General features: G+C 41.8%; 1 protein-coding gene across 1 annotated transcript in view; it reads right to left on the bottom strand.

Moving 5' to 3' along the window:
* cntn3b (contactin 3b) overlaps nt 1-14,290 on the bottom strand; it is a 75,971-nt gene that overhangs the window by 39,367 nt on the left and 22,314 nt on the right. Inside the window, exons 4-5 of the mRNA XM_061785421.1 lie at nt 6,412-6,587; nt 3,376-3,474 (exon numbers count right to left, since the gene is read on the bottom strand). Of these exons, the coding sequence (XP_061641405.1) occupies nt 3,376-3,474; nt 6,412-6,587 (275 nt within the window). The remainder of the gene's footprint in view (nt 1-3,375; nt 3,475-6,411; nt 6,588-14,290) is intronic.

Raw genomic sequence — 14,290 nt, 5'->3', positions numbered from 1 at the left:
TGTCTTTTTTTATATTCATAAACTTGAGGAAAAGTGATGAAAACCTCTTATCAAGCTCTCTATTCTGGAAGATTCGCTACATGGAGGAAATAAGAGTTCTAGATTACAGCGGTTTATTGTTGCAGTCAAACACACAAAAGCGACACAGGAAGTGAGATTTTATAGAAAATTGTATTATATCTAAGGGGGGAAACTACAGGGAAACAATGCAGAGGGACTGGACTACAAATATTACAAGCAAACGTACGTAAAGAACAAAATGTAGGGTGAATGACTGAACTTGCGATGCGAGGATGGAATGAGCATGTGCGGTGACAATGCGAGAGTTGTGAACTTCTGTGACCGTTATTATAACCCAATTGTGCACCATTTTGTACTTAGGAAACAACACATTAAGTAGAACACAACTTAGGCAGGCTGGTCGATCTTCCCGATGAATGGGCAGTGGCGTCGAGCAGGTAGGTTGTAAGAAAAAGGAGAGAAAAAGGAAAAAGAGAAAAAGCAAGGGTAGGGTTGCCGAAGCGCCTTGGTGACGGTGTTCATCACGTGCTCAGAGAAAACTTGCGCCGCAATTCCTCCCTGATGGATCTTGTATCCGTAAACTGCCCCACACACACAAAAGTGTAGTTTCGGGGCGCGGGCAGAGTGCTTCTGCCGTCCGCGCCGCGAGGAAGGTTAAGTGTGTCTCCGCCACCTTGTGGTGAGTGGTGGGGCTCCCTGGCAGTGCGCCAGTGTTTTCAGCAGGCAGGAGAAAGAGCAAAAGCTCTGGCTTTTTATACCAAGGAGCAAGACCACGCCTCTGATTTTTTTTTTATTCATTCTAAAATGTTCCTGTGGTTTTGATACCAGTGGAATAGGAAATTAATTATTGGATCTAAGATAAAAAAAAAAAATATCGGTTCCCAGCTTTTGCATTGTCACGCACGCACCCTGGTTAATATATGGAATGAGTGTTTCAACCTTATTTGGTGGCTAATAACACTTAATATTTGTGATGTAACATTTGTGTTGGGTGAGGTAAAACATCTCATCTCATTCAGTTGACAAACAGATTTGACAGCAGACCTGTGGGAAAACAATCATCAGTGACATTGGTATCGTTGTATACACTTGGACATTCGTGCAGGGTTCGTAAAATATCAAAACTGAAATTTAAATTCTTGCAGTAACTCTCCATCGCCAGCGGGTGTCGCCCGTGTACCAGCAATTGTCTCAGAATGCTTGGCCACTTTTGAAGAGAAAATAACAAATGGTCTGAAGTCCCTCAAAACAAGCCAGTAACAGTTACCAGACAGGCGTCAATGGGATCTAGGAAATATCAAGGCACAACGAAGTAGGGATAAATCCTTTTCATGTCCAGGAAGTGGGCCTAGCGTATGGTGGATCCATGTTTGAAGCTGAGAAGCTCCTTGCAGTTGTAGGTGAGCATCGTAAACCAACAGCAAAAAATAGTCTGCAAGTGCCGATATTCTCTGCCAATAAATATCACGGCTAAAATGCTCTCATAGGGCAACCAGTTTAGTACGACAAAATAAGAATACTCAATGGTAAAAAAACAAAACAAAAAAGGGGTGGGTATTAGTTTAATGTGATGGAATTGGAAGTGTTAGTGGAAGACAAACAAAACTTTTACTGAGTTACAGAAAAAAAGAAATCTATCACTCCGATAATTTAGCGCAAGACAGCAGCCATATCAAAGCCATGTTTCATTTGATTTAACTCGTCCCGAGTGGCAATTGCATGTATGTGCCCAGCCTGCATAACACTTTAAAACTTGAGACAGCATGCCTGAAAAACTGCTCTGGGAGATGCCAGCACCAGACAAATGTCCCAGTGCGCTGAAATCACCCCAGATGCAAGGAAATGCAAAGTTACAAGGAGCTCTGTCATATGTGACAAGCCTATGGCATGACTCCTTGTTGTGACTGAGCTCTAAGTCAGCTCTTAGATCATTCAGAAGCCCCAAAATTGCATTGCTGGATCGCTGTTGCGATAAATTTTGTTGACATTTCAAAAATTGTTTACACAAGCATAAAAGCCTCTCATCTTGCCTGTGATACGCTGGCACCTTTTTGTGGGCTGGTTTGGACCTGGTATTTAGAGATGTAAAATCAGCAACCAGGGTTTGATAAATCACACTGCATTTGCTAAATTAATTTTCCACAAATTAATTGTGCGGCAATTCAGCATGTTTGAGAGACGCAATCGTGGTCGCTCCCCAATAGTAGATCAGCTTCCACATCTGTTTGCATTCACAACCAAGTTTGCTCCCTTTTTTGCATGTGCAAACCTGTAGTATATCAGGCCCATAAAGTGTAAGACGATTCATTTGAGATGTTCATCCACTTTGAGCAGACAAAGACTCAGGAGTTTGAAATGTAACTTGCTTCAAATGTGCAGGTCCGAAATGAATGTGATCGGTGTATGACCAATTGGGAGAATTGTCTGTTGTTACTCCGTTTCATTGTGCAAAAAAATATGCCCAATAAGACTTGAAATTGGCCCTGATTTCACAGTGCATCAGCCCACTAAAAACTGCGGAGTATATACAGAGCTTTGCAGGTGTCAGATAAAGTTTACGTTCAAGTTGCTTCTTTTAAAACGTGAAATAAAAGGAGCAAGCTACGGACAACAAAAGATAGCAACACCAGGCTTTGATTCTTTTCTGAAAATGTGAGAATACAGAATAGTGCTTTGGTTGCAGCAGGCAACTGTGCATAAGCCTGTCAGAGCAGAAAGCTGTCAAACTGTATTTCACACAGGGTACTCTGGCACATTATCCCATAGACCAGCTGTACAGTGCACCGTACTACAAATGGTTCTCTTGCGTGGGAAATTGGTTTTCCAATGTGCAAGCTACTGTATGACGAGAGAGAAACTCAGCAGCCGTTGTTCATGCTTCTCAGTTGCCCACAAAGGGGGAAACTAAAACATGGCATCTCAGTTTGGAGTGTCATTTGAGCAAATATTTTTTAGCCCTTTCTTCTAAAAACAAATGCGTAAAGATGTTTTACTGTGAAGTCTTCTAGCTGACTCCTAAGTAGCTTGGCATGACAAATCCAGACGAAGGAAATCTGGTAAGGAATGGCTTTGTCAGTATGTTTTTGAGAATGGGTGTATGACTATTGAGAATACTGTTGCGATCCAGCAATTAAATAATTTTTTTTAAAAAGCCAATTGCGGTGCATGACACTGACATTGCCAGCTACAATGCCACTTAGCCCAAATAAAGTGGACTGTTGTATCTTTGCAAGGCATCTCATATGCCATTAAAAGAAAATATATGGATTTATACTGTACATTGATAGAAAATGGAATTCTTATGATTCATTTAAAAAGTCTAAAATTAAATGGAAAAATGTTACAGCAAGTTACCTCCAGAATGTGCTGGTGGGCCACATAAGAGAACCACTCCTTGACCTTCTCGGACGTTGACTGTACTTCTCACTGTTTGCGTTTTGAAGTTGTCAAGATCTGAGGAAATAAGGTAAAAAATTGATTTAGATTAAAGCTTAAAAATATGAAATCACTAACAGTATTGGACTACTATATGTTTGGGATCATGTGCTTTCCCTCCCCAGCTTTCACTTATTCACTGAGGCATGTATTTGATGTTACACTTTGAGCCATGGGACTTTAATAGGACATCATTGGTTGCCCTGGGAAATCTCCTGACAGCCTGTAATGTTTTGAAAGCATCTGGAGTGCTGATGAAAGAGATAGATATAGCTGTATGATGTTTACTGTTTTGCACAAAAGATTAGGCAGCACGCGGACTGAACAAACACTAGGGAGCATGCATGACAAATGAGTTTGCGCTGCCAGCAGCCATAAGTAGCATCATTATTAAATGTGGTGTAATCGTGCACTTAAAAGCATTAGCTTCCCCATCCATACTCGCAGCACAACTTATCCCTTTCAAATTAATGAGCAGTTTCTGGCAGACAAAACCTAAACCTGAGATGATAAACCACCTCTGACTTCACGAGTGATTGAGGGAAGCCACTGCTGTCCATTCTCTAATCTGCCTGCACCCTCTGCTTAACAGACTGGTGTAAGCCTTCCAAACATAAACAAAAGAAAGTCAGTGTGACCGATAAGGGAAATTAGGAGGGAGAAGATTATGGCGAGAAGTGGGACAGAGCACTGGTAAGATTAATGAGCAGCCCTCTGATGACCGCAGTGGAATCAAACAGTGCCAAGTCACGACAGGACACCAGGGTCACAGGAGGAGATGGCTGACTTGAAATAGAGAATGTGGTGACTTCTTTGTGATCTCAGCACGTTGCTTTGGTGAGTCCATCACTTACAGTATATTAATTTACAAGTCCAAGGAATGATGAGATTCATACACCCAGCTGATATTATATTAATTAAATATTTGATACATCCATCCATTTTCTGTACCGCTTATCTTCAGGAGGGTAGCGGGCAGGCTGGAGCCTATTCCAGCTATCTTCAGGCGAGAGGCGGGGTACACCCTCAACTGGTCGTCATCCAATCACAGGGTACATAGAAACAAACAACCATTCACACTCAAATTCACACCTACGGACAATTTAAAGTCTTCAATTAACCTAGCACGCATCTTTTTGAGATGTGGGAGGAAACCGGAGTGCCCGGAGAAAACCCACGCAGGCACGGGGAGAACATGCAAACTCTACACAGGCGGGGCCGGGGATTGAACCCCCGTCCTCAGAACTGTGAGGCAGACGCTCTAACCAGTCACACCGTGCCTGTGTTTTTAATTTAGTTTTTAATGTTGTATTGTATGTTTTTTTTATTTAATGAAAGCCTTGAAAATGTTTCGTCTTCATAACTTCAACAATATCCATAAAAATAAAAAAATAAAAAAATGCAAATAAAGTAAATGAAAGGCTCTCTACTTTGTGAATGCTTTGAATTGTCTAAATACCTAATTTTTTGGAACTGTGGATCAAAAGACTGCAAAAAATTGAATTAACCACAACCCTTTCAAACAGAATGTCACACACGGAGAGTACAGATGTTGCATTATAGACGAAACCTTTTCTGGGCCTTTGCAGCAAAAAAAAAATATATATATATAGTTCCTCACTTGAGTGAAATGATCACACACTGTATATGCTTGAGGCTAACCTCACTGTACTTGCAGTGATACCTTGGCAAAAAGACTCTCTTTGCCTGAAAAGATGAGTGCCCGGAAATAAAAGAGTAATGGTAATAGATAATGCAATAGAGGCATCCCACACTCCAGTATCATGTAGAAATGTCCAAACAAGTCTTTTTGTGACATCTATTTACTTGACTCAGAAGTTGAATGATCTGAGCACAAACAAGGCAGAACATTCGATGGCATGCTCGTAAATAACATAATTCTCTACCTGGAAGACTTATTGTTTTCAACTTCAGATTCTAATAATTATTACAAAAAGACATTTGATGTAATACTCTTTCAAAATTTTGTGAGAGGAGGGCTGTGAGATAACCTGCAAATCCCTTGTTGATTTAAACGTAAGAAATTTAAAGGAGGTTGGAAGCACTTGGAAATGAAGGGACAGTCATAATTTATCATGAACATCTAAAAGATGCTGAAGTGCAAATTGATTTGCACTTTTAGAGATCTGGCTCTAGAAGATAGGTTTAAAAGGATACCAGCTAGAAAGGAGGTGCAGCATTCCTACAGTATATAGGTAAGTTGTCCTCATTATACAAAGAAAGTGCATCAGCCCTGCTGATCTCTGAGACCTCTCTAACCGTGCATTTGACAGACAATAAATGTCAAACGGCTATGCTTTTCGCCCAGCCTGACCGCACATTCATTACAGGATTATATAGATAATGGCATGAGAGGAAGTTAAAGGGTCTTCATCCTTGGGACATAATCAATAGTCAACGATCTTGATAAAGAGGAACGAGAGTGTCCATCAGGCAGAGAGGACCCCACTTCATGGTCTCACTTTCTGACTGCCTTGTACTGTATGGGTGGCAGACTGGCAGTGTAGCAAAAAAAATAAAAATAAAAAATCTAATCTTTAAGATGTGCCCTAAAGAACATACTGTACATAAAGAAGCAGCTGATGTTTACAAAGTGAATAAAATGCATTATTAATTACATTATTTAAACATTACTTGAGTTGGTCTCCTTTAAAGTATGGATCACGGTGCTTGGCAAACGATGTGTCAGTTTAGATTGAGCAATACTGTCAGAGCTGAAACCACCAATTAGAATCAATGACGTTCAGCAGCTGCTTTTCCCAGTGTTTGTTGCAGCTGGCATTTCATTCAATTACAATCACCCCTCTGAAATCGATTTTGTGGCAATCTGAATAGGTAATATCAGACGACCTAGACCACAAGCACTTTACATGCACATCAGGTCGACCTACAAGAGATATCCTGATGAAGCGTATCAGAGATTTTAGTACTCACATGCAAATTGGATGCTAGCCTTTCTGCTCAGGATGGAACCCCTCATGTTGAAGGCTTTACACTGGTATAGCCCAGAGTCTTGGTCCTTGTCCAGGTTGCTAATGATCAGGCTGCCCCCAGACATGTGACGCCGGTAGTCATTCCCAAGATCAATGAGTGTTCCGTTTAGTGACCATCTGAAAAAACGCAAACACAATCAGTAGCTGAGCCCCCAGGAGATGCACACTCAGTATTTATCACAAAGATCAATATCTTTCTCTGCCCACATCTAAAAGACAAGTTGGGGTAAAATGTATTTTTGATGTTACGAATACTTATGGCTTGACGTCTCAACTTTTTGTGATGCGTTTTTGTGTGTGCATCTTTATTTCCTTGTTTAATTTTTTTCTTAACTTCAGTCAATTAAGTAATACTTTTAAATCTTTTTTTAAGACATATTATATTTGATGGGGAAACAGTCAGTCTGGGATGAAAGAAATTCTGGTTCAGGCCAAGGTTGAGTATTTCTAGTTTTCTTGTTGGTAGAAATGGCAGTTCACAGTAAGTACTCAAGTATTAATGGAGTTGAATTATTATTTATTTCTTTTAAAGAGTGTCAGGTGATTAAAAATCAAAAGCAGTCGAGTTTATTGTTTTCAATAAATTCTGATGACTTGTTTTGATTTAATCTTTGAAAAGAAACATTCCATGATGCAGGCCATTACACAAAACTTTTAATTCCACCCTGGGAGGGAAACACTAATATCATATTTCCTCATCTGCGTACTGTCAACATTTTACACACTGATCACCATGTACCTTATTCATGAACTTCAGACTACATCAGAATTATGACCTCTAATTCATTTGTGTATCTATGAAAAAAGAAAAGATGTCTAATAAACAGATACACTATTGGACTTCTTGAGGATATACAGAATGTGTATATTCTGTGTGTGTGTATATATATATATATATATATTAAGATATGCCTAGAAAAATGAGTTCAGTTGTTAAAATATGCCTGTTCTATATGTGGAGATGAAGATATGCTGAGGTATCACATCAGAGTTCAACTGGCATTTTGAAAAAATAATCAATAAAACAAACTGGCAATTGGAATGATGCTTCACGCTGTTATAAAACCAGTCAATTCTCTCCGAGTGTCATGAGCTGTGCCCTGCAGTACTTTTGTTGGAGCTCAGATGACGCTTTGCGCCCATCTCGCCCGCTCTCTCTCTCTCTCTCTCTCTCTCTCTCTCTCTCTCTCTCTCTCTCTCTCCCCCTTCCCTAATCTTCTCCGTGGCAAAGCAGCTAAATGGGCAACCGCATTAGGGCACAACTCCTCCATGGTACTAAAGTCATTTGATTGCTTTTCCACCGAACTCAAGAAGGTTTTTGATCACGGCGTTCAGGGCCGGGAAGCCACTCGCCGCCTCCTTACGCTCACTCAGGGCACCAATTCCGTAGCTTCCTATTCAGTAGAATTCAAGAACTTGTGAGTGAATGCGGGGGAATAACGCCGCACGTAGGGGAATTTTTTTGAACGGTCTGTCTGAGCAGCTGAAGGACAAGCTTGCTGCTCGAGATGAGCCCTCCTCTCTCTCTCTCTCTTTCATTTCACTTTCCATCCGCCTTGACAATCGGCTACGGGACAGAGCACAAGAGAGGGGGGTTAGAGCGCATAAGATCACTTCCACCATGGGCACTGCACCGTCAGCACCTCACCCGCCTTCTGCACCTCTGACTGCCCTTTCATCACCCCCCACTGCACCAGATGAGCTCATGCAACCAGGTAGCACACGACGAGACCCCCAGGAACGTCAGCACCGTGTTACCCAGCGACTGTGTGTTTATTGCAGTAAATCCGGTCACTTAATTGCCACATGCCCCTAATGCCCAAAAGACCAGGCTCACCACGACACAAGAGCGCCGTGGTGAGCCAAACCACTACTTCCCCAAGCTCTTCTTCCCGTATGACTGTTCCTCTTGCATTCTTGGTCCCGCTCACAATACACCCATAGTTGCCCTCATTGATTCTGGTGCAGACAACAATTTCATTCATGAAGGACTGGCACATCAGCTCCAACTTCCTCTCCAACCACTTCCGTCTCCCAAGAAAGTCACAGCCCTGGATGGGCGAGTCATATCTCGTGTCACCGACCCAAACAGTTCCATTCACCCTGCTTATTTCTGGAAATCATCGTGAGGACCCTCTTTTTGTCATCCCTTCCCCTGAGATCCCACTAGTCCTCGGAATACCTTGGCTCAAAAAACATAACCCCGTCATAGACTGGATGCACTTGTTAATCACTGGATGGAGCCCTCACTTCTTTTCCTGTTGTCTATCCCCTGTGGAAGGGAACTACGACGTTGGCAACCGAGAACTGCTAGCCATCATCTGGGCACTGGAGGAATGGAGGCACTGGCTGGATGGAACTAAAGTACCGTTTATCATCTGGACTGATTACAAAAACCTTGCTTACCTCCATTCTGCCAAATGCCTTAACCCCTGACTGTGATGGTCTGTGTTTTGGTTTGGGTTGTGTTTAGTTTTGTTCCATGTTTTCCTGTATTCCATGTTTGTCGTGTGCTCATTTGGTTGTTGTGTCCACCTGTTCTCATCAACCTTCTACCTTGTGTCGACCAATCAGCTCTCTCCAGCCACTCGTGTCTTGTCCAGCTGTTCCTCGTTGTCTCATCAATCTGTTTTGTATTTAGTTCCCTGGTTTCTTTCAGATCTTGTCGCTTCATTGTCGTTGTCAGGTGTCTTTGCAGTATGTCATTGTCAGGTGTCATTGTCACTGTCTGTGTTATGTCATAGTTGCGAGTTGTGTCGTTCAGTTATTTCACTAGTCATGTCTTGTTTCTTGTTTTGGGTTTACTGAAGTGTTTCTTTGTTAATTTAGCATTTAGACTTTTCCATGATCCTGGTTTTCCTTTATTTTTGGAATTAAATATAATTTTTTATATACTCCTGCACTACTGCGTTGCCTCCCTGCTTCCCTGCACTTGGGTCCTCCATGTTTTTGCCTTGCCTTCTTTGCCTCCGACCAAACCGCAAACGTGACAGAATGAAACGACCAGAATAGGACCCAGCTGGAAGAATACGGCGTCACCCCGCCCGATTTAATTTCAGCCTCTCCTTACGACCTGGATCCCGCAACAGCAAACCTGACGCCCTGTCTCGCATATACTCACCCCCCTCCAGCCCTGCAGAACATGAAACTATCCTCCCTTCCTCCTGCTTCGTTGGGGCAGCCACCTGTAAAATTTAACAAATTATCAAATACGCTCAAGAGACTCATCCTGAGCCCAAGACCGGACCTCCAAACCGACTATTCATAACTGATTCCAGACGCTCTGACGTCCTTCAATGGGCCCACAACTCCAAGCTCACCTGTCATTCCAGTATCACCCGCACCATCTATTTCATCCAGCAACTTTTCTGGTGGCCCAGCCTGGTCAAAGACACCCGGGAATTCGGCTAAGCCCGCTCCGGCTGTGCCCGAGGGAAGCTTCACACCTGCCCCCAACTGGTCTGCTGCGCCCCTTACCCATCCTAATCCGCCCTTGGTTCCACATCACTTTGGACTTTGTTACCGGCCTACCTCCTTCTGAAGGTAACACTATCATTTTCACTATTGTTGATCGATTTTCTAAGTACGTCCATCACATTCCCCTTCCCAAGCTTACCTCTGCCTTTGAAACTGCTAACCTCATCAAGTTTTCAAACTCCACGATATCCCCATCGACATCGTCTTGGACCGAGTTCCTCAGTTCTCCTCCCTTGTTTGGAAGGAATTCTGTGAAGCGGTGGGCGCAGCAGCCAGCTTGTCTAACGGGTACCACCCACAGACCAACGGCCAGACGGAGCGGGCAAATCAGTCTCTGGAATCAGCTCTTCGCTGCGTTTCCTCACGCAACCCCACCTCCTGGAGCTCATTGAATATAACCACACCTCTCTCACTAGCTCCGCCACCATTATGTATTAGCATTCTCCTGCGGTACAACGGCTCTCAAACTTGCACTTAAGCTACGCCAATCTTAGATACCCTTCTGTCCTCCGTGTTCTTCCTTCTCTTCTGTGGTCCTTCCGTGTTCCTCGCCGTGCTGACCCTCCACCTGCTCACGCCACCGCCTGCCGCACGTTCCCCGTCTCGACGACCTGCCAATACGCCCCAAGGATCCACCTTAATATCCTCCTCAATAAACCTTTCACCACAACCCTCTCAGACTCCGCTTGCTTCTGCATCCAGTTATAATCAGATCGTGACACCCATTTTCCTCCCTGACTGACTACAAAGATACATCTGTCTTTCATCTTGATGACTGCATTATTCATCTAAAAGTTTGTGGCAGTCACTTAATCTGACTGATTTTGTATTTTCCAGTGACAATATTACTTTTAAAAGCCCTCTTGTGAAAGAAAAGTTGCAGTTCCAAAAATATCTGTTTGCACTATGAAAACATTAAAATAAAACACATTTTGACATTTATTGAGATTTATATTCATGTACGTTGAATTGGATTCCATAGTTTATGCTGTGTTCGTACCATAGTTACTTTTGTGTGTGTGTGTGTGATAAACCCATTAGGTCTGTCGACAACCACTCCTATGTGCACTATTTTCAGATGAAGTAAATTTACTCAAAAACCCTGGAAACCAATTAGATTTTCATACCTGCCTCTTGCGCATGTACGTAGAAAGGCATGAAGATTTACCTGCTGCAATATTCTTGAAAGAAAATACAAAGTACAGCAAACAGCAATGGCAAATCAGACTGACAGTCAAATCTCCTGAATATCGCACTTTAATCACCATTTTCCTGTTTAAAAAATAAACACTGAAATCAGAGTTTTGGAAAATCCTCCTCCTGGCCAGAGTTTTCCAGTTCTTATTTTTGAAGTACTGTATAGTACATTCATAAAACAGCAGGTAAGGCCTTAAAGTACGTGAAACACAAACTCAAACATACTTTTTTGTATCTAATGCCATCCAGCTTCAGTCCGTGAGGAGTCCAACAATCCTATTTTCTTTGAGGTGTGCTGTAGGTGCAGTCAGATCTGAACCTCCTGAGTAAACTCACCATAACCCTGGGTTTCACATACATTTTACATGAAGTCTCATCAAATAGACTAGGGATTGTATTGTAGCACTGTCTCATCTGGCTTTGCTTTAGGCCAGACACCCAGGGAGACTGCACTTGCCATAAACTCTACGCGCACACCCACACACGCACACACACACAAACACACACACACACACATGCACATTGACTGTTAATCCAAAATTGCTCTCCAGGAACCTCTCTTCAATTACATTTAGGAAATTATCAATGCTGTTCTATGAAAAACAATTAACAGATTATGAACTAAATCTAAGGCAATACCTGTTCCTGAAAAGTATGAATGTGTATATTCCTGTGGATGAGGGTTTTTGGAAATATACCATTATTGGACACAGGTGGACCAAAAAAAAAAAACATGTTCATTTACGGGAAGATGAACATGTTTTGTTCATCTTCCCTCAGTATGGACATAAGATTCCTGGGAACATCTGTCTTTCAATGAAGTAGGACACACATTTTTATTGCAAAAGTGTGTTCATAGATTTACATCACTGCATTGCCTAATAGTCTCAACAGACTAAATGATGGGACAGTGATTTGATAACAGTTAATGTTTTAGTTACTTACTTTTATTGGTGTATGGGTCTGCATAGCAGCATCAGATGGCAAACAGAGCATGTATGGATATGCATGTACACAAGTACTGGCAAATAGTCCTATCACAAAACATAAAATAACTTTGTGCAGACTAATGCAGGCTCTCATCTCAAAGGATCATGGGTCATATAATTTTCTAGTTACTATGGTTTCTCCCCAAGTGCTATGACAGAATTCAGAGCAAACATCTTCATCTTTACACACCCTCACTTCTAATTATGCCTGGTGCAGAGCCATAGACGCAGCCAAAGCCATAAATCTGCTTGAAGTCACATTCCATGATAGGAGACCATCCAGAGTTTTTTTCCCCTTTTTTTCCAATCACTACTGCGTCCTTGATCTTGTGTTACAGCAGATTCATTGTAAACACAGTGACAGGTGTATTCATAAAGCCCAGCTCCCAGCCCTGGAGTGTGCTGCGGTGCTTTACTGGACTATTTATCAAAAGAGACTCTGTCAGGGCTCCTCTCCGTACACTCGCAGTATTGAGAAAGGCTGTGGCTTGTGATCGAGTGATAATGCTTTTAAACCTTAATGCAACATTTTTCAACTAAATATAATGAACAAACAGTATCTATCGCTACATTGTGACATTTGTAATATTATATTTATTAGAGCAATTACTCTTCCAATATTTCTAGAAACCATACTGGCTTAGTATTCTGATCTGATATTTGTCAACAATTATTTTTTTTTTTTAGACTGACTAGTGCAAAAACAATATTTTAAACTAAAGTCCAGTCTTGACTCATCATTTATAGATCATTGTGATATTGTACCTGAAAGATTTTTTTATGGCTTGTATAGAAAGTTATGTCTCTCGAGTGCCTGCCTACCCATTAAGTGTGAAATTTAGCAACCAATTAAATGTTTAGGTAACTGCCTATCTCTGAAAATGAGATATTCTGCACTTACGCAACACTGTTGTAAAACAGCTTATTAACAGCACACACGTACACACACACACACACACACACACACACACACGCACACGCACACGCACACGCACATGCACACACACAGCCAATTACTTGGCAGCCTGGCTAGTCGAAGTTCCAGTGTGAAAGAAGTAACTTGAAGTGGCTGTTGAAGCATTATATCGAAGCCAATGGTAAGCAGTTGCAGTTTTGGCACAGATTAACCTGCGCAAACTACATCGCAGACTGGTCGCCAGTCAATCACAGGGCACATACACAGACAGACAACCATTACCCTTCCAACTGTTACTAAATGGGAACTAAACCTACGCTGCCAGTACATACGTAAGGTGATATAACTCAGCAATAGGGACTGAAAAAAGAAAGAAGCATGTTCTACTCTGTTGAGAAATGCTGGCACAACAGCAATACTATGATTACACTATTTTAAAATACATAAACATTTGAGTTTTGTTTTTTTCTGGGGAATTGTAGGTATATTTTGCGTCTCCTGTCTATTTCGATCACTTACATATTTCGATCACTTACATAGTTTTTCGGGTCGGTCTGATGAAAATAAATTTACAACTGTACTAAAGAAATCATGCGAATGACTCGCTGTGGCCGAAAGATGCAACAAGTTGAGGGTTTTCCACATTATCAAAGACCTTGTAAAGGAAAACTAAATGTCTTGTAAATTTGACACACCACAGAGAAGAGTGTTGTTACCAACCCTGTCAAATTTGAATTATTAGAAAAATGACCAAGTATTTAAAACGAGGCTTCAAAATGGTAACAATTAAGCCGTAGTCTATGCTCTCAAATGCTGTGGGTGCCTCTGCTGAATGCCTTGAAGCCACGCCCCATTCACTATTAACTTTCGAACAAATGCCACTACTGTAGACAGCACATGTGCTATGAAAACGATGGTAGTTTAAGCAATGTAAAATCATGTTAGGAGGCTCACTTTCAACATTAAATAGTGACAGTATTGTGGACTATAATCATAAAAAGAGCACCCAAGACAACTTACACATTGGTGGTGACATAATGTGACTGTTGACCATGGCACTAGATCGGCAGAAACGGGAGGATGATCACAAGTAACAGCTTGGCTAACTGCAATGCTGTAGTAGTAGAAATTATATAGTGGGGGAGGGGGGACGTATGCCAGTCGCGCAACTACATCATTGGGCAGCTCAAGTTGTTATATCGTGGGGGAAAGGGCGACACATGCTGGATGCCCAAGTGCGT

Source organism: Phyllopteryx taeniolatus, chromosome 9 (assembly GCF_024500385.1).
Source record: "Phyllopteryx taeniolatus isolate TA_2022b chromosome 9, UOR_Ptae_1.2, whole genome shotgun sequence".
Taxonomy (NCBI): Eukaryota; Metazoa; Chordata; class Actinopteri; order Syngnathiformes; family Syngnathidae; genus Phyllopteryx; species Phyllopteryx taeniolatus.
This window is presented reverse-complemented; position numbering and strand designations above follow the sequence as displayed.